The sequence below is a fragment of the Glycine soja genome, chromosome 3 (genome assembly GCF_004193775.1).
Source record: "Glycine soja cultivar W05 chromosome 3, ASM419377v2, whole genome shotgun sequence".
Lineage (NCBI taxonomy): Eukaryota > Viridiplantae > Streptophyta > Magnoliopsida > Fabales > Fabaceae > Glycine > Glycine soja.
The window spans coordinates 36,340,801-36,360,691 of NC_041004.1; the positions used below are offsets into that span (position 1 = coordinate 36,340,801).

Consider the following 19,891-nt stretch of genomic DNA (forward strand, 5'->3'; position numbering starts at 1 on the left):
ATTTTTTAAAGTATCTTCACCACATTGATCAGTTTAAATATCAGGATGTTGAAAATATCCATTTACGAATTTATGCTGATTTTTAATATATTTTGGTTACTTCTCTAATTAAATTCAGACAGTTTTAATCAATCAATTTTACAGTTGCATCATGGAATTTCTCATTAGATGATGCAACTGTAAAATTGATTGATTAAAACTGTCTGAATTTAAAAATAGGAGAGAAAATGAAAAATAAGGTGGCATTTTATCATTATTTGTAAAATAGATGGAAAAAAAATGTTTTGTCAAACTGGCTCTTACCAGACAAGATGAATAATTTCATTACTTTGCATCTTTCCATCTATAACATTAGGGAAAGATTGGAAATCCCATGCTATACTCTAAAAGCAAAATTAGAAAATCTATGATATTTTCAGTCTAATGAGAATGTAAGACATTAGACTGTCTACAAAATCACAATTAGACTCGTACCTCTGTGTCCTTGAGTTCTAAGGAGACAGGAACCTACGTCTGCTGGATGAACCATGACCGTGTGATCAGAGCGTGATTAACCGCCTGATGAGCTTGTCTTTGGAGGAATCTCATCTTGGGCTGTAGAGGATCTTTCTTAGACACACTTCCATGTGCCAAGGATGATCACACGGTTGTCTGACAGATTTAAACTTTTAAACCATTCTATACCTTTTTGCACATTCATTATTAAAACTGATTCTACACTGAATTGGTTTTAAATTGGATCAAAATTGTTTAGTAAAAAAGCTAATCAATTTTGTCAAATAATATACTAGTTTGGGCATCACAAAAAAAAATCTAGTTTGGATTGAAAACCTTGTACAAAGTGGTTTATTGTGGTATGGTCTAATTTATTTTTTAAATATCATGTAGGAGTACAACCCTATTTGAGTTGAGTAAGATTTTGGTTCATAACAGTTTTAGTCTACATTGTTCAATTGTCTAGCTAGCATGCTTTGTTTGGACTTTCGATCCACATGCCTTTACTTTATAAATGGAAGTTAATTTATTGAAAATCATTCCTTAATTTGTCGTATTTGTTGGTTGAGTTATCCTCTGCATGCCAATCAGATGCAATTTGGCAAGATAAGCTGGCAGTTAACAACTGATTTTGACCTTGTGACACTACGCAGTGTTTCATATAAAGAAAAGAAGAAAAAAAACAAAAAGCTAAAAGGGAAAATTAAATTGTTGCCCATAGATATTATGTCAAATTTGATTCTTCCGGGGTAAGGATAAGGTAGAGTTACAAACTAGAAAAATCAGACGTTAAAACTGTGAAAAAAACATACATCAATAATTACAATTTCATAGTTCAGGCTAATGACAAAATTACAATGTGGCCTGGTAAGAAATGATCGAAACAAACTGAAGAATTTGAAGGATATTGCCATCATATTTCAACTCTTAAAATAGATTGAAACAGACATTTCATAATTGAGAAGGACCACCGAGACCACAGGCCACAACTTCATTGTCCCTGAGGTTCTCAGCTGCTAAAGTAGCTGTCTCATCTACATTGTTGCTTAATCATAACTCTTTTCAAACTTAAAAAGAAAAGGCCAAATGTTACAGCCATTGTTTTAGAGAATGTTTCCTGTGAGAAGGTGAAATTCGAATGGCATAGTAGCTTTCAGATCACCAGTTAAGCTTTACGAACAAAATGAGGACAGAGAATAATTTGCTTGGATATTTTTAGAATAGTTTTTTATGTATATCATTATCTGAACATCATAATTCATCTCGTCTCATAAATAAGAATATTACCTTCCTGAAATTGAAGATTGATCTTTTAGTAAATTAACAAACTTTTGTAAGCTAAAATAAAGTTAGGGAGGGGGTTGTTCTGCTAACATAAATTGCTGGTACATCACAGCTATCTTGGGCAATTAGCAAATTCTCAGTAACATTCCAATTGCATAACACATAATTAGGCATTCAGGTTGTGCCATGATATTGATGCACCTGGACAGACATGGCAGAGTTCTTTCATAGAATTCCAACTAATCTGCTAGGGTTATTAACTTTTGACAGACCTTTAATGTTTAATGAGCCAATCTGGTAGAGCTATTAATTTTGATAGCCCTTAAAGTTCTGATTGGATAGTTGATAATCTCAAGATTATCAAGAGCACTGTAGTTTCCAATTGGTACAGTTGTTGAGAGCACTGCAGTTTCACATTGTGTACAGTTGTTGAAGCAGTCTTTAAACTGAAAAGGGACCTTAATATCTACATGCTCATACTAAAAGGCAATATTATTACAATACATAACAGCAAAATAAGAAAAACTGCAAATTTTTTCTCCTACTGCCAAATTCACATTTAGGAGAAATCTAATGCCAAGGATAAATTACTCAATTTTCTGGATATGGTACTTATTTCACAGAACCTATATGGTTCAACATATCTCCCAAATGCTCTCGTCTTCACAACCAAAGCAGCAATAAGAAAGTTTATCTGAATTTAAATCCAACAAATTAATAGGGTACAAAATAATGGTACTTTGAGTCTAAGTCTTTGAGCATCCATAGGATAATAGCACCAAAATAATAAGTTGCTGAGCTACACATATCAAATCAGACATTCACAGATGATTATCTTTTATTGTTAGCTTTTGCAAACATGCTTTGTGCTTTTGCGGTGTGGGACTTATCAAAGATGAGACAAATATATAGCTGATTACCAACTTATTTAGGAGTCTCAGACTACACTCGCTGGAACCTAAAAGTTTGTCTTTAGTTTATAAAGACAATGGACCTCAAAACTCTTCTATCCATCTCTTAAAAACAATTAAATCACCTGAACATGTTTAGGAGCAAAAAAGTATAAAAAGCACTTGTTAACCCTGAGGAACAGTAAATAAAAGGCACCCTGGAAACATTCCAGATCATGTGACAACACAATGGAAGCTAGTATGAAAGCAGCAACAATGACAACAGTGTGTGAGAGAGAATATTAGCATACTTCACGATTAGTATGCAATGCCTGCTTAATTGCAGTTTGTTTTATGATACACCAAAAATGCTCCATCATCTAATAGATTATATTCCCTTAATACAGAAGAAAGTCAAGAACTGATTAATGCATCTTCTTTGTTCCTCTCTTAAGTCATGTCATGACATATTAGCGGATCGGGAGCGATTAAAGCAACACAGTTGCAAGTTGCAACCTTGTAGGTCCAAATAAATAAAATTCTTTGAAGTGATTAGTTGCATTCTACCTTGTTTGCAGTAGTTATACTATCTTAACTGAATATGCCAAAACTAGTTAGTACTTGCAGGTAGACCAACCAATAACTTACGCGACCAGCATTATGCAGAACAGTATAAACCACTAAGAAAGCATATAGATGATTCAATTTGAAAAAACCAATTCACCAGTTGTATCCCATCAAATTGAGAAGTTACGAAATAGGCATCATGTGTAGGAATGAAAAAATGAAATTACTTTGACATGTGTAGGAATGAAAAGGCACAAAAACACTTTTAACCAAGAGGAAGAACAGTAGGAAAAAGGCACCTCCCTAGACACAATACAGCTTATGCCCTACAGAGAATACTAATCTTTCATGTAGTTTTCTTAATGAACCATGATGCATCATAAATGCTCCATCATTTTATAGACTATTATTTCATTTGTACAGAAACCATGTGTTGCAAAAATGCATCTATTCGTTCCTCTTGATTCAGATCATTGTCATGTCAAGAGATTGGAAAGCCATTATTGGATAAGCAACAAAATTGAAGCCATTATTTGATTAGTACCAGTAGTTATGCTACCTTGTTGAATATATGTCAAAGTTAACAGCTGCAGATAGACCAACCAAACAACGTATAAACGATTAAGGGACAAAATTACATGGCATTTGGAAAAAGTATAATGATGATTAAATTCAAAGAACCCAACCCACCAGACATAAGGTACGGAACAGATCCATAGCTAAATCATGTTGGGTTCAGCTTCTTGTTACAATTAATCTAATACAATTGTTTTCCATTCATTTTCGGATTGGTCATGTATTTGTATAATATTACAATCTACCAGTAATGATCAAACATTTATGACAACCATGGCTCCTCGTGTAACTAACACTGGTAGTCGGAAAAGTTTAGGTTAAGACACAGGTTTATATAACTCAACGCTGAGGCCTTTGGTCACGACCTTTCTTGAACATGATCTGTTCTATAGGCTCGAACCTCTGTGTCCTTGAGTTCTAAGGATTTATGAAGCATCGACATCGGACACAACACGGACATGTGAACACCTGTAATGTTCAAAATATAGAACGTAATACGAGTGTCGTGTCAGTGTCGGATACTGACACGGACGCGGACGCGTGTCGGACACGGCAAGGGGTTGGAGTGTCCGTGCTTCATAGGACAGGAACCTACGTCTGGTGGATGAACAATGACGGTGAGATCAGAGCGAGTGATTAACGGCCTGATGAGCTTTTCTGTGGAGGGGTCTCAATCTTGGGCTGTAGAGGATCGTTCTCAGACAGTTTCACTTATCCGGGATGGTGACATAGATGTCTGACAGATCCAAGAAACATTTTATACCCTAAAATTTTTTGCACATTCTTTCATCATTGAAAAACAGACCCAACCTCATCCTTGTTGCCAGACCATAAGGGCTATGAATGTTGTAACTGACCATGCCGCCTTCCATGTCCCTTAAATTTACAATTAGGTGTTCATGTTTTTAATTCTCTTTCTGATTCTATTTTTTAAAATCTGAAATCGAAGATAGTATCAAGGATTTATAACACTTGCACACGTCCAACCGATAGACCCTCTTGGAGTCTTGGTCCTTCCGATTAAATTTGTTTATTGTTTCAAGACTTTCCCATGGAGAGTTCCTGTTTAATCATGTTAGGCCCTATAATTTTTAAACTTTACACATTGATGTGCCATGTCATATGAATATCTTGTTATGTATTATAATCATTATTATACGTTTTTGCAATGTCCCCTTTCATGTGGTTTACTTCATGGTGCACCAAAATGCTCCATCATGCCACGGATCATATTCCCTTGTATTAACTCGAAAATGCATAATTCAACTAAAAAAAAAAACTTGCAAATGCATATACTGTGGGGAGTTGTTTTGGGCAGCAATTAGGGGTGGAATTGAGTCAAACCAAGTCAAGCTTTATTAGACTTGAGTTCGGCTTGAGTTAAATACGTAAGACTTGAGCTCGGTTCATTACCTGTCATAGGCTTTTTTTTTAGACTCGGCTCGGCTTACATAAAAGTCTGGCTTGGTCCACGAGCCTATTTAAAAGCTTGCTTAAAGACGTTTTTGATTAATTAATTATTTTAAAACCTAGTGAAATACTAACTAAAAAAAACTTATAAATTTCGTATAAGTAATGTACAAATTCAAAAATAATTGATAAACAAAATCATATTGAATTCAAGTCGTTAAAGCAGAAAGTATATAAAAAGAAAATAAAAAGAGCATAATATTAAAAAATGTATGAATTAGACATGATTTACACTAATATAACCAAACAAAAATTATTATTAGTTAAAGTAACAATTTTTAATCCAATTTTTGAATATATAATTATATTAAATATTTTTTTAAAAAATATATTTACAATAATTTCATCTTAGTCTACTCAAGCCATATCTTATATACTATTGATTGAGGCCGTACCCGAATCAAATGAACATTAAAAATTTAATATCTAGGAAGTGATCATAGGTCGTCTCCCAACGAGCAATGATCAACCAAACGTTCATAACAGATAGTAATCAAACAGTAACAAATTGGGGGATTGTTTGTTTTTGTAAATTAAACAACAAGCAAATTTGAATTAGAAAATAACAGAATTAAAACATGTTTCCCCTTGATTCACAAGCAAGTCTCTTATATTAGGTTACGAGAATTTATCCTTAATCAGTTCAACCACTTAATCCAACCCTAAATTAAATTACTAAGCGAAAATTAACATAAGACTGTCATTATGTGATTAAACAACACATACACCAATTAATCGTGAACGAAACTGATCATTAAGCATGAACGTAAATTAAGCGCAAAGATAATTAATCAAGCACTAAGCATGCATGGATTAATAACAACAAATACAAAAAGTAATTGGTGAAGAGGAAAAACTGTATTCAATAGTAATAACAAAACCTCAAAGAGAGTTGTGCTTGACCCTCAAGAGAAAACAATGCTGGAGACTTAGCCTTCCATTAATCAGTAGAAATGAAACTCTAGATTGAAGCCGAAACGAAATTGCAGAAAATGAATTTTATTCTATGTGAACAGTGTGCATGAACAGTAATAAAAACTGGAATCCTAAAATCCTAGAATTATTCTCCTATCCGAAAAAAAACTCCCTAAACTAAAACCTTGGTGCTGTTATATAAGTCATCAGTCCCAATGCTCACAAATATATTTTAAGTCCAAGCCCATAAACAAAATAAAATAAAATTTGGACAAGATAAGATAAGATTGGATGAAATAAAATCTAGACGAAATAAAATCTAGATGGAATAAAATCTGGATAAGATAAGATTTGATAAAATAAAGTTATTATTATTATTATTATTATTATTATTATTATTATTGCTGTTGTTGTTGTTGTTGTTATTGTTAGTTAAACATGCCGGCTTGTCAAGCTTAACAAGTTTTTTTTATAGTTTGAGCTTGGCCTTTTAATCAAAAAAGGCTTTTTCAAAAGCTTGAGCTTGACCTTTATAGTAAACAAGTTGAGCCGAGCCGAGCCTCACATAGGCCGAGCCAAAGGCGCTCGACAAACTGCTCAGCTCATTTCTACCCCTAGCAGCAATTGCTGGTACACCCAGCCATTTCGTATTTATTAAAAATTTAATATATTAATAAATTAATTTATTAAAAAATATATAGATTAAATAATTCGTATAAGTTATATCAAAATTAATTGTCACAAAATTTATTATTTAAATTTACACGGGTATTAAATATACATTATAAATTTTAGTGTTATGTATAACATTATTTATTTTATAATGTAATTGACTCATTAGCTTAGTTGATTAGAGCGTTGTGTTAACAACCTAAAAGACACATGTTTGATTTTTGCTTAGGCCATTAATTTGTAAAAATATTTTTTGAAAAAAAATAAAAAAAAACTTTCGAATTGGACTTATACAGATCAGCTCATACAGATCCTTTTACGAAATGGCAAAATGGAAAAAATATGAAATTACTGGGTGTACCAGAAATTTTGTTGGGTGCGCGTAACAGTGCCCACCAGTTGCCTATACTCTTAGCAACCCGCCAATCAAGCCCAAAAGAGCTACCCAAAAGCCCAAGCACCTCGTGGACTACGAATTAGAGTAGGGAGTGAAGCTGGTTGTTATGCACCAAGATATTTGTTACAAGTTGTTAGGGTTTTTTTTTTAATCAAATTCTGTTAGCGCTAACTTCCACTATGGAAGGTTCCAGCGAGTGCACGTAGGCTGCCATGATTGACTGACAGTAGCATTAAATAGGTTGAATGTAATGAATAAGATGCAGAAATACATATTACTCCGTTTTCGTAACTTTGTCGCTTGGGAGGGAGCCTTGACCTCAAATACAAGGCAAGCGCATAACATATACTCATTCCTCTTAGTAGTTTAAATACAAGGAAAAAAGCCTATTTAAGTTCCAATAAATTTGTTCAAATTGTTGTTGACAAAAAGGTCAACTATACTGATATTTACATGACCATGAGATTTGGAACCTGTTTGGAAACCAAAAAGTGCAAAAACCTGTTTGGAACCATAAGAAAAAGGCACATCCTGGAGACAATGTGGCAATGGACGTTAATATGACAGTAGAAAAAATAAAAATGGTTCAAGAATAACCAACTTCAGTCAGTTTCATTTATTATGCAATGCTCCTTTTTCATGTAGTTTACTTCATGGTGCACCAAAAATGCTCCACCATCTCTCATAATTAAATTCCCCTGCACTTGTTATAGAGATGCTACACATGTGAAAACCACGTTTTTCATTTTTCCTTTATAACTTTTGCAAGTCATATTCTGTTCTTACATAACCCCAAGTCTGCTTACAAAATTTATTCACTATTTTAAGGAAAGCTAACATTGAAATGAGCATCTACTACAAATTCATGCAAGAGAAATACTAGCGTAAACATTATTTTAAATACTTTTTTATGATTGATTAAAATTTATTAGAAATCATCAATTTTAATAGATTTTGTTTATCATTTAATATAAAATAGATTTTGTTTATCATTTAATATAAATCAGGAAAAAGATACATTATATGATAAGCAAAACCTACAAAAATCAATAATTTTCAATAAATACTAATCATAAAAAGAGTTTTCAAAAGAGAACGTCATAGAGAGTAGATAATATCGCTAGCATTCTTCATTCATGCAATGCAACTTCAAAGGTCAATACAATTAGGTGGCTAGAATCGTCAATAAAATGATAGAAATATAATCAAAATAATTGCTAAGAATTCAGAGAAGTTAATGAAGTAATCAAGCAATTATTGCGACAATGATCATAGCCAATAGAAGAAAAAAAAATACAAGGAAGAAAAGAGTATAGCTTAGCTACCTAGCTGTGTACTTAGGTGGCTCTTGCTTGAAATGGGTACTGTACTGGAATTAGAGTTTATCTTTTCATGCACAAAGTTTTGGCCCTCGTTCTACTACAGTATACAGCAGTATGGATATGGTTCACATTAATTCTCCGAAAGTAATCTATCCCTGCGGGCTAGCCTGAGAAAGGGTGTTTATAATCTTGTAGTGATAGAATCAAGCATCATAAGAGCTTTCAAAGCCTCTAATGAGTATTTCTTTTTCTAGAAAAGATGAATATTTGGGATCAATGCTGCTGCTGTTATGTAGGAAACACCGTGGCAGGAAGATTGTATTTGTATCCTTGTGCAATACTCAGACCAATTCTGTTAGAAAAATGACACAAAGGCCGTGATGCTAGTCCCACATCGAGTGTTTTTAACAAAACAGGCGCATATATATTACTGGACGCTGAGACCTTTGGTCACGACCTTACTTGAACAGGATCTGTTCTATAGGCTCGTACCTCTGTGTCCTTGAGTTCTAAGGAGACAGGAACCTACGTCTGGTGGATGAAGAATCATGACCGTGTGATCAGAGCGTGATTAACGGCCTGATGTGCTTCTCTTTGAAGGTGTCTCATCTTGTGCTGTAGAGGATCGTTCTTAGACACTTTCATGTGCCTGGGATGGTCACACGGTTGTCTGACAGACTTAAATAACCTCTTTTTATTGTAATCAGTTTTGCTTTGCTTATTTGAGGGGAAAAAATATGAAACCGATGAAAGCATTTTTTTGTTTGACCAAATTTTTATATGTCCTATTTCATTACTAATACTATGTTTTTTGATATCTAGGATAATACAATTTATTATTTTGAGCTTCAATATTTACAAGAAAAAAAAATATTAAAAATGTGTGCCCTGACACTAATGCAACTATGTGCCCCTAGCTTTCATAATGTTAATTTTAACCATTTTTCACTCTCAATTTTCTTCTAGTTTTAACTATATTTTAAACTGAATCATTAATTAAACCAATAAGAGTACTAGTTACAGATTACTAATTCAAACGTATTTAATTCAAAATTTAACTAATAACCTTAATAATAAATTAAAATCAACTTATAAAAAAATCATTTTTTATTGATTGGTGAATTACTAATCCATCCTTGAATATCATGCTAATAAATTATTAACAAATACACTACACTTCTTACTTATAAATTTGACCAGTGGTAGTATAATCTTATTTTCTTAAATACGAAGATTCGAGTAAAGTCAATAATTTAGCATTCTCATCAATTGATTATCTTGAAAGTACTTGTTTATTTTTTAAAAATTGACATTGCAAATTAAAATTTTCCATACAAGTTTCCTCAATCCTAATATAGTGATAGTGATAAATAGAACTAAGACAACAAATTAGTACTAGGCTCTGTCAATCTTCATAGGCCAATACTTTTACCACTCTTTAATAACTTATGACCCGATATTTGAAGGTGAGGATAACAATTGTAACAAGAAAATTACAGGAAATACGGATTTTATTACATGCACGTAAGAAACACATCAAATTTCCACTCTCAAGAATCCAAAGAAAAGATAACAATGCATGCTCTCAAATCCTCAACATGCTAACTAACATCTTGCCAATGCAACTTCCTAAGGATGAATATTTAGACAAAAAAAAACATTAAAGAGGCCCTGTTCTAAGTGCATTGTCAAGATCAGCAATGAGATCATTCACATCCTCAATTCCCACAGATATACGTACAAGATCTTCAGTTAAACCTCTGGCCTCACGAACTGCAGCAGGTATGCTTGCATGTGACATAAAGCATGGCATGCTAATAAGGGACTTCACACTCCCTGCCAATAACATAAAATAACAAGGTCAACAGGGTCAGGGTCAACCTCCATACAATTAAGGGGTTAATTTCTCCAAAGAAAAATAAAGTTTGAGATTTCAAATTTTACACACCTAATTGTGAAAGATAAGTGCTCATTGTTCAAGAACCTAGAATATGAGGTGAGTAAACCCTTGGGTCTACCATTATGTTTGGACATGTATGTTAGAAACCTACCCTCAATTTTTTATTTTAATTCTGACTAATTTCAGTGCCAGAAAATTAAAATCCCCACATAAAATATTAACTTACAGTTATTCTGCGAACTAAATTATATTTGCAAATTGCAATAGAGAAAACTAGTGTTCATATATTAAATTGAATCAAAAGGTTTGTTTAAAGAATTGTAGAATTTCATACAATCTGAATTGTCATTTAAGAACTGCTATCCTGGAGAATCTATCAAATACAATTATATTATTACAAGTTGACAATTCTCTCATTAGAGCATTATGTGGAAGAATTATTACCAAAGCTGACGGTTATACTGAAGTATTTGGTAGTTTCAACAATATGCTTTGAAAGTTCCAATGAACCAGTCAAGAAGCTAAGCACAGATCCTGCACCCTTTGCCTGCAATGAGACTATATGAATCTCATGATAATAAATAGTAACAACAATCTTAAATTTTCAACTTATACCATACCTGAGAATAGTGTAAATCACGACCAGGATGACCAGGCAAGCCAGCATAATTCACTTTCTTCACTCGAGGATGGGAGGCAAGGAACTCAGCAATCTTCTGTGCATTATCCTGCACAAAATCAGAAGTATAAAGCCAATCATATAAGAGATTATGGATAATGTGAAGCATAACCCAATTCACCGAGCACAAGCAAATTCTGAAAATTCATTAAATATTCAAGCAAATGACTCGTGAGTTGGAAAAAAGGGATATTCATATCCCTCTACAAAACTAATTCTAACAAATAAGATAATATCAAAATGAGAAATCGACTGCAAAAGGAATTTTCTTTAAGAAAAAGGATAAAATTCCTAACTGATAAAATTTAAAATCTGAATATTTCAAACCCTAGTCCCAAGATGAATACAAGTATTCAACGACTACAATATCTTTATCCCACTAGGTAAAGTGAGCTATATGGATCAAACAAAACCATTGGCTTGGTTAAAAACCAAATAATCAAGTATATTATTTACCATGAGATCCCTTTTAATCAATTCCTCCAATGGCCTTTCTGGTTTCCCTCCCCTTCTCTCAGGAATAAAAGCAATTAACAGATTTTTTGTTCTCTCTTTTGCCGATAGGTGTCACACCAACATCTTGTGTACAATCAAACTCCTGAGATGAATCCCTAATTAAAATAACTAGCACTCTGTCACTGTCTCTCTGAATTCTTTTTATGTACCTTCTTCATTCTTATGAACTTATTCAGCCAGTTGCATTCAGTTGTTCACTAGACTAATCATTAAAAAATCTTTAACTACTCTCACAAATAATATAGTGACAAGCAAGACATGGCCCCAATATTATTATATAAATAGCAGAAAGTAGCACCTGTTGTTTTTCAATTCGCAGGGCCATTGTCTTGATTCCTCGCAAACAAAGCCAACAGTCAAATGGTGCTAAGCCTGAACCCTCTGCATTTTGCAAGAAATACAATTCCTTTCCCAACCTTAAGATTGACAAAAGGAGGTAACCATCCGAGAGGGGATGCAAAATGAGTAATGAGTACTGATCAACACCACAGTAATTAAAAAGAATAAATATAAAAATGACAATTCCATTAGAAGTAAAATTGCAAGTAGTTTTTGAAAGAATAAAATCTTTAACTCAACTTTGGCTTAAATAAAGCTTATAAATAAAAGACTAAAAAAGGAATGAAAGAAATAGTGACAAAAGTATCATTAAATAATTTTAAAGGAGCTCAAGCACATTGAATTTAACAAAGCAAAGGGATTACTTCCTTCTCCCTTTGGTTTGCAATAAGAAAGGACTTTTCTAATAAAAAATTCAAATCATAATAATCTAAACTTTGATTTAAAACCAAGCTCATGGAACTTTTCACTATAAATCTTACGAAAATAATTCACACAATTCACAAGCAATTCAAATATGCATCAGTCCATCTTGTAGAAGAGCTTGTCAAAATTTACGGATCCATTTATTATATTAACAGATAAAAGCATTTACTCATAAAATATAAATAAAAAGATGCTCTTCAATTAAATATAAATCACAGTATTACTGAAAATGAGATAGACTGACAAGTTCAAATGACAACAACAAATTCACATCTTTAATATCTGAAAATCTGAGAAACATTAAAAGGGTACCTACTTTTCACCCTTCACAGCAAGCACACCAGCCATAATGTCACTATGTCCAGCAATAAATTTTGTAGCAGAGTGCATGACAATATCTGCAGCACAAAAAGTACTAGTCTGAGTATACTTTGAGTAGAACTAGGCATGTTGAGGTGTTCTTAATAAATTCCTTTATACATTAAAAAATAAGAATGAAAAATGGAGTTTGCATTTCATCATACCCTTTACAAATATTTATACTCAAATGAAAATGGAGTAAACATTACAGTGAAAATATAGTGCTAAGCAACCAATCAAAATGGATACGTAATTTTGTCATACATATACTTTGGTATGAGACACAAATGCAGAAAAGCCTGTACACCAATGATGAAGTATATTGCATTTTTTTTTCACTGTCACTGAGGAATTGGAAATGGTTTTCAATAATTCACTCCCCAAATTCCATCCTTAATTTCCAGTCTGTGTTAGCAAGCATGTTTTAAAGGAGTAAATATATTTGTAGTCATTAGCATACAATACTTATACCTGCTCCAAGTTCCAATGGCCGAGACAACACAGGTGACATTATACTATTGTCCACTAACACAAGAGCACCATGTGAATGAGCTATCTCTGATATTTTCTGGACATAAATTAAGAAAGGAGAAAGAAAAAGAAATTTTATATTATTGAGAGGAGAACCATTTTAACAATATTTCTTATCAGAACTTCATGTCATAGGATTTGAATTTTGATGTTTTATATTAGATATCTGCAAATAAATAAGTCACACAACAATGACAAAGCAGAGAAGCTAATAGTAATTCAGGAAAGAAAACTCCTATATATTTATGAAGGACAAGTGTCTAATATAATCTGAAATTGTAAGTTATTGCCAAGAGAGAAAACATGATTAATAATCAATAAGTACCCTTGTATCTTGGTAGGAAAAAAAATGATGGAAAAAATACTTATTGCTGGTAATCATAGATATACAACCTGATTGAAATTAAAGCCAAGGTATGATTTAGGGATTATTCATAATTGTAACACTCCAAACATAAAGGAAAAAAAAAAGCATCATGTTTCCTGAAGTAACAATATATCATTTTCTTTTCATATTTTCAGAAAAGGGAGGGGGAAGGGGCATCAGAGTGCATTATTGAAAGACATAAATTCCACGGCATTTCACCATTTCCTGAATGCTAAGACATAAATATTCCTTTGCACTTGAGATTTCAAATTTAGATACCAATTACAAAACTTCCTAACAGTTTCTAACGTGTGACACTGAATTAGGAAAAGAAGATGGACAACAACAACCACCATAGAAAAACTTAATCAATATTATTGACACTCCGAAAATCAGAACTACAAAATACGACACCTTACTTGAATATCAGAAATTTGTAGCCGAGGATTGGTTGGACTCTCAAGCCACACAAGCTTAGTCTTGGGTCCAATGGCTGCTGCAACCTCATTTAGATCACATGTATTTGCCCGCCTGCACAAACAAGAATTGAAGTAAGATCACTAATAGACTTATGCTCCACAGAACCAATAAAGTTGGCTGGTTTGTTTGTATATATAATTACTCAATATATAGTAAATAACTAAGCACAACTAACAAATCAGACTAACTTCACCACAATTCCAGTCCTTGGAACCACTTGAGACAGCAACCTATCTGAGCCACCATATACATCATCTCCGGCGACAATTTCCTCGCCTATATGTACATTGTCAGGAGTAAATAACAAAGAACTATCATGTTATATCAAAAAGAAAAACAAAAAGCTATCCTGTAAGAATACATTGCTTGCAGCCCCACAGTTGATTAGTAAATTTTCTATGTTCTAGTTTAGTTATGAATCCAACACAGTAACAATCAAGGGAAAATTGTAAGAGTAACGAGACCACCCTGCTGAAGCCCCATAGTAGCTTAAAAATAATGTTACACTATGTCACATTGTGCACCAGTTTAATATTTTCATAGTAAAATTATAATCTAATCACACATTTAATAAAAGTAACCTTACACCTTGTAGTCGTAGATGCTTAGTAAGTCAATCGAAATTCAAATAATTAACAATGAAGAAGGATCAGAATTTTTCACACTGAAGAAAGAAAAGGTACCAGTTCCAACAAGACGAACAACAGCACTCAAAGCAGCCATTCCACTGGTGAAGCACAGGGCTCTATCTGCTTTATCAAGCTTTGCTAGTAAACTGAGAACATAAAACATGCAAATTAAAAGAGGATAGACAAAAAAACATAATATGGAACATCCATAGTTGCAATACAAAACACAAATCATTCACATCATGATCAAACCTTTCTAAAGCATCTCGTGTAGGATTTCCACTTCTGGTATAGTCATAGGGGCCGTTTTCTATTGCAGAAGGCTGCATGAGGAAGAGCATAAGACATAAAGAAGTTAAAAGAAAGGTATTCAATAGGGATGCCAAATACACTAAATATCCATTTGTTCATCATAATAATACACAAAATCAACAAATCCAGCTATAGGGACTTCTGTCACATAATAATACACAAAATCAAAGCTTCACCTGCTTAAAAGTAGCCGTTTGGTAAAGAGGGGTACTAATTGCTCCAAAAGGATCGAACTTACTCTCGAAATTCATCACCAATGTTGAAATACTAGGCTCCCCTAAATCCTCTTCTGCAAACAGAAAGAATTAGCAATTACACACAACAAAAACCATATATATCTGGTGTCAGCCCAGGAAACACAGCACATACCACTTAAGCTCAAGGAAGCATCATCCACCAAAGATGATGATGATGATGACTCCACATCCATCTCTCTATTTTCAACCAAGCAATTCAGCTTGAACCCCTCAGCACACAACTCTCTCTTGGTACTGAAATTTTCTGACTTGTTAAACCCCAAGCACTCACACCTGGTTGCAGTAGTTGTGCTCTGAAACACACCATGCCAAGGAGAGAATGAGAATCATTATACAAATGAAAATGGGTTACATCATTGAGTGAAAAAAAAATGATTTTGAAGCATGTTTTGAGCTCTTGAAGCAAAAGGGGAATGAAATCAAGTTTCCAAACATCATGGGGGTGAAAGTTCACACTTCTCATATCTAGAAAAGACTGCATTTTTTTTCTCGTTTTAGCATTTTTACTCCAAAATCAAGAGTGTATTTTCTTGTACTCTCTCAGGAAACAAATACAATGGGAATATACACAGCAAATGAAGAGCAGAAAGAAGAAAATGGGAAAGGTTTTTTTTACCTGAGCGTAACGATCAATGACGAGGGACCGAAGGAAGGGCTTCGGAGAAATTGCAGAAGAAAACATTATTGAAATTGATATGTTTGGAGCAGTGTTATGTTGTCGTCTGCGCTTGTGTTAGTCATGGATTGTGTTCAATTTCAATGCCGCCTTTGCATTTGGTCACCATTTCGGCTTGTGGGGGATTTCTAAGAATTTATTAGGAAATTCATTCGTTTATTCACTATTCTTTTCTTATTTTTGTTTTTGTGAAAACGAGTGTTTGTTTGTGTACTATTTAAAAAAAAAACTTTTTAATTTTTAGCAATCACAAATTTAAAAATTTGTTTAATTTGTTAGTTTATAAAATTGTTATTTATTTTTAATTTTTAAAATTAAAAATAGAAGCAATTTTTAACTGTTTAATTTTGTATTTTTTTTATTTCTCCATTGAGAAAAGAATAAGATGTGAAAAATAGGCTATTTTTCATGACATTATTGTAATATTAAAAACAAAAAGGATTATGATCTGAGATACAAAATGCATGAAAAGAGAAAGAGGCATCCATCTAGAGAGCTATCAAGATGCGAAACAAACCAAACAAAAAAGAAGGTGTGTGTCCAAAGTTAATTATTGACACTTTTGATTTTTTTTTTACTATATTCTCTTCTTTCATTCTCTTTTTACTCTTTTATTATGGTCTTCAATTTGAAGATAATAATAGAAGACCCTAATGATTGTTTAGTTAACATATAACAAATAATATATACATATTTTTAAATATTATATTACTTATACCATTCATCTAATTTAATTATTGATCCATTGATTTTATTAATGATTTCATTGACTTAATATTTTAACGGAGATAATCGATCTTATTTTTAAAACATCAAATGATGCTTTTGGGGTGTTGAAAAACATTTTTTTTATTTTATTTCCTATTTTAAAGTTGATGCTTCCATGTAAACCTTCTAAACAATAACTTACTGTTTGTAATGTATTCAAATAAACTGTTGGTTTGTGATTGAATGTATGTTTAATGGAAATTGATTGTAACGGTAGCAATGGAGCAACTTTTTCATATCTGTTTAAAGCCTTACGGATTCAATTTCTGATGTTTCTAGCGGCTAGAAAACGGTACAATACATTTTAAATATTTAATCAAGGGGGTGAAAAAAAATATCACAAATCTACCATTATTTAATGAAAAAAACAAACAAAAATATAATTTGGAGATCAATACTAATTAATTTTTAGTTGATAGACTAAAAATAAAAATCTTAAATAATTGAGGGATAAAAATAATTAAATTTGTCTACCAAAATATAAGATTATGATAAATTTGTTGATAAAAGATCAAAAATCAAATTTACTTTAAAAAAATATAATAAATAAATCTTATAAATAATTTAATGATAAATTAATTCTTAAATTATAATTTAATGTTAAATTAATTTTTAAAAAATATAACTTAGAGAATTAATTAACACATTTTTTTTCAGATTCAAAAACTAAATTTATATTTTCATTTTTATGACTAATTTATATAAATTTAGCTATTTACCCTTACATATTTTACCATAATAGTTTAGTATGAAGGTCCTTTTATTTTTATGCTGAATTAATCCACACCAACTAACCACAACCGCGGTTCCCACTTCCAGAATCCCCTCTTCTGTTCTTGGATGGGTTTCCTTCATCACCCTCTTCCCTGAAGCCACATAACCCCATGGCAATGGCACTAGACGCAGCACTCTGGATCGTGAAGATGACATGGATTGCTCTCAGTGGCTGGATTTCTTCTTGTTTAACTGTCGCTGACGAATTCGCCTCTTCTCTACGCTCTGGCGATATTGGCCCCTTTCATGTGGGTTGATCCATTTACGCTCTCTATTTCCTCCAAGATGGGTACTTTACTTACTGGGTATGCAGCAAGTTTTGTAATTTTCGATCGCCCTTCAAAATAGGCTTGATTTGATGTACTGGGTATGAGTCAAAATCTATTTTTTTATAGTCTGGCTTGTGTGTTTTGAGCTGGGGGGGAGCGGGTGGTTCTGGGTGTTGGAGGAGAATGTGTTTGTTGTGAGATTGATTGGATTTCCTTGAATTGAGGAATTGGGAGGTTGCTTGTTTAAGGTTGTTTGTTGTTGTATAGCTTGTTCATTGCTTCGTAGCACACTTTGTTTAGGGATGATAGATGAATTTGAATGCTAACACAATCGGTTGGTTCTCTGTTGTTATTTGATTAGGTCATGGTAGAGTTATATCAGTTAAATTGACTGCTTAGATTCATGATTCATCCATAGTTTTTTTTTTATCTGCATGTTAGTTTATTAGTTTTGTTAGAAATGTCATTTGGGGATTCGAACCCGAACCCGCAACCTCTTGAATATTTTGGCCAAATGGCAAAAATAATTGTTTAATGGTTGCTGAATTGTTTTTAGCTGGACTACATATACCTTATTCTGTCATTGAACTTGAATTTGGTTATATATCATCAATTTTGCCTTTCATATATTGCATAAGGTATGTGGGGAACACACTTAGTAGGGCATTTTTTTACTCTATTACTATCAACAAGTGAAATGTTATGTTGGCTCATTAAATAACTATATGGTCTATTCTCTATATGTGGATTCAGTGTAGGAGTTCATCCTTTAATAGAAAAGAATATCGAAGAGTATGTTGGCCTCGTTTTCTATTTGTTGTGATGTTCTTTTTATTACTGTTATCATGTTTGATCGAATATTTAACCTCCGAAAAGGCTGAACAATCTCTCAATCTTTATTCGTTGCTTTGATCATGTCGTCCAAGTTGTTAAATTCATTCACGAATCACAATCAAACTAACAGGATCTATAGGTTTGTTTAGGTTACATTTGTTCTCTAATTTAAGGAAACCTATTAACTTGTTTAAGAATTATTTCAACCACTAGGTGAGTTTAAGTGTATATAACATCCTCTCTTACATATCATGAAATAGAAACAACAGTGTATTGAAATGAATCATTGCAAAAATAACCGGTTCCATTTATAAATCCAAGTAGAACTTTGTGTAGAAATTTCCAGAATCAGTGTCCAATCGATTAAAAAAAGTATAACGATTGATTAAAGAAGAATTCCTTTCATAAAGCTGGAGAGGAAGAAAAAAAAATTCAAAAAGAAGAATTCCTCTCAGTAAAGCTGTAGAGGAATAGAAAAAGTCAAAAAATAAGTTGTGTTTGTGAATTTGTGTTCATTGTTTTCCAGGTTTTCACGTTCTCTTGGGTTTGGTCATTCACTGCTTTTGGAATTAAACATTCATTTGCCTGTGTTTCATATTCTATTTTTGTAGTTATCAATAGTGTATGTTAGAAGTAGTTTTGAAAAAAGATTGTGTATCAGTATGGTGTATGTTAGAATTTGATAATGAAAAAATTATGTTGGTTCTATAAATTGATTATACTCATGTGATGTCAAACGTAGGCATATTAGGCAATGAAGTCACACTCAATTGACGGTATTAAGCTACATGAAATATATCCTTTATTAGTTTTGGTTGGATTATGTTAACACAAAACTATCAGCAATTTGGAAGGGATGAAAGTGAGATAAAAAAAAAAATACAGATAGGATGTCTTTTTATTCGTTTGATTGGAGAAAAAGCAAATGAAAAATGATAAGAAATTGACTTGTAGAAACAAAAATTCAAACTTTCATTTTCTCTCTTTCTTTCCTCTCATTCAAACATATGTTAGGCTTTATTTGTTTTACATCCGGAATCAATTCCTCGAAGATTAATTGTAACACATTTTAAATGAGGTTAATTTTATATACTATTGTCAACTAAAAATATTTAGTTTTTAAAATAATTATTATAAAAATCAATAAAAAAATAGCATACACAATTGGATGATAGGGCAAAAGGTT

General features: G+C 32.5%; 2 protein-coding genes and 2 non-coding genes across 4 annotated transcripts; 3 read left to right on the plus strand and 1 right to left on the minus strand.

Moving 5' to 3' along the window:
• Nucleotides 1-458: 458 nt before the first annotated feature.
• On the plus strand, nucleotides 459-661 carry LOC114407954. Its single transcript, XR_003665760.1, has one exon. It is a non-coding gene; the product is annotated as a small nucleolar RNA U3 (small nucleolar RNA).
• Nucleotides 662-9,040: 8,379 nt separating this feature from the next.
• On the plus strand, nucleotides 9,041-9,268 carry LOC114407952. Its single transcript, XR_003665758.1, has one exon. It is a non-coding gene; the product is annotated as a small nucleolar RNA U3 (small nucleolar RNA).
• Nucleotides 9,269-9,989: 721 nt separating this feature from the next.
• On the minus strand, nucleotides 9,990-16,177 carry LOC114406653 (cystathionine beta-lyase, chloroplastic-like). Its single transcript, XM_028369415.1, has 13 exons — nucleotides 16,001-16,177; nucleotides 15,497-15,677; nucleotides 15,304-15,416; nucleotides 15,068-15,138; nucleotides 14,870-14,961; nucleotides 14,375-14,462; nucleotides 14,126-14,237; nucleotides 13,280-13,376; nucleotides 12,765-12,846; nucleotides 11,982-12,099; nucleotides 11,109-11,216; nucleotides 10,933-11,035; nucleotides 9,990-10,424 (listed from the first exon to the last, which is right to left on the minus strand). The coding sequence occupies exons 1-13, from the start codon at nucleotides 16,064-16,066 to the stop codon at nucleotides 10,249-10,251; spliced, it is 1,407 nt and encodes a 468-aa protein (XP_028225216.1). The 5' UTR covers nucleotides 16,067-16,177; the 3' UTR covers nucleotides 9,990-10,248.
• Nucleotides 16,178-17,589: 1,412 nt separating this feature from the next.
• On the plus strand, nucleotides 17,590-18,278 carry LOC114406654. Its single transcript, XM_028369416.1, has one exon. The coding sequence runs from the start codon at nucleotides 17,713-17,715 to the stop codon at nucleotides 17,857-17,859; it is 147 nt and encodes a 48-aa protein (XP_028225217.1). The 5' UTR covers nucleotides 17,590-17,712; the 3' UTR covers nucleotides 17,860-18,278.
• Nucleotides 18,279-19,891: the final 1,613 nt, after the last annotated feature.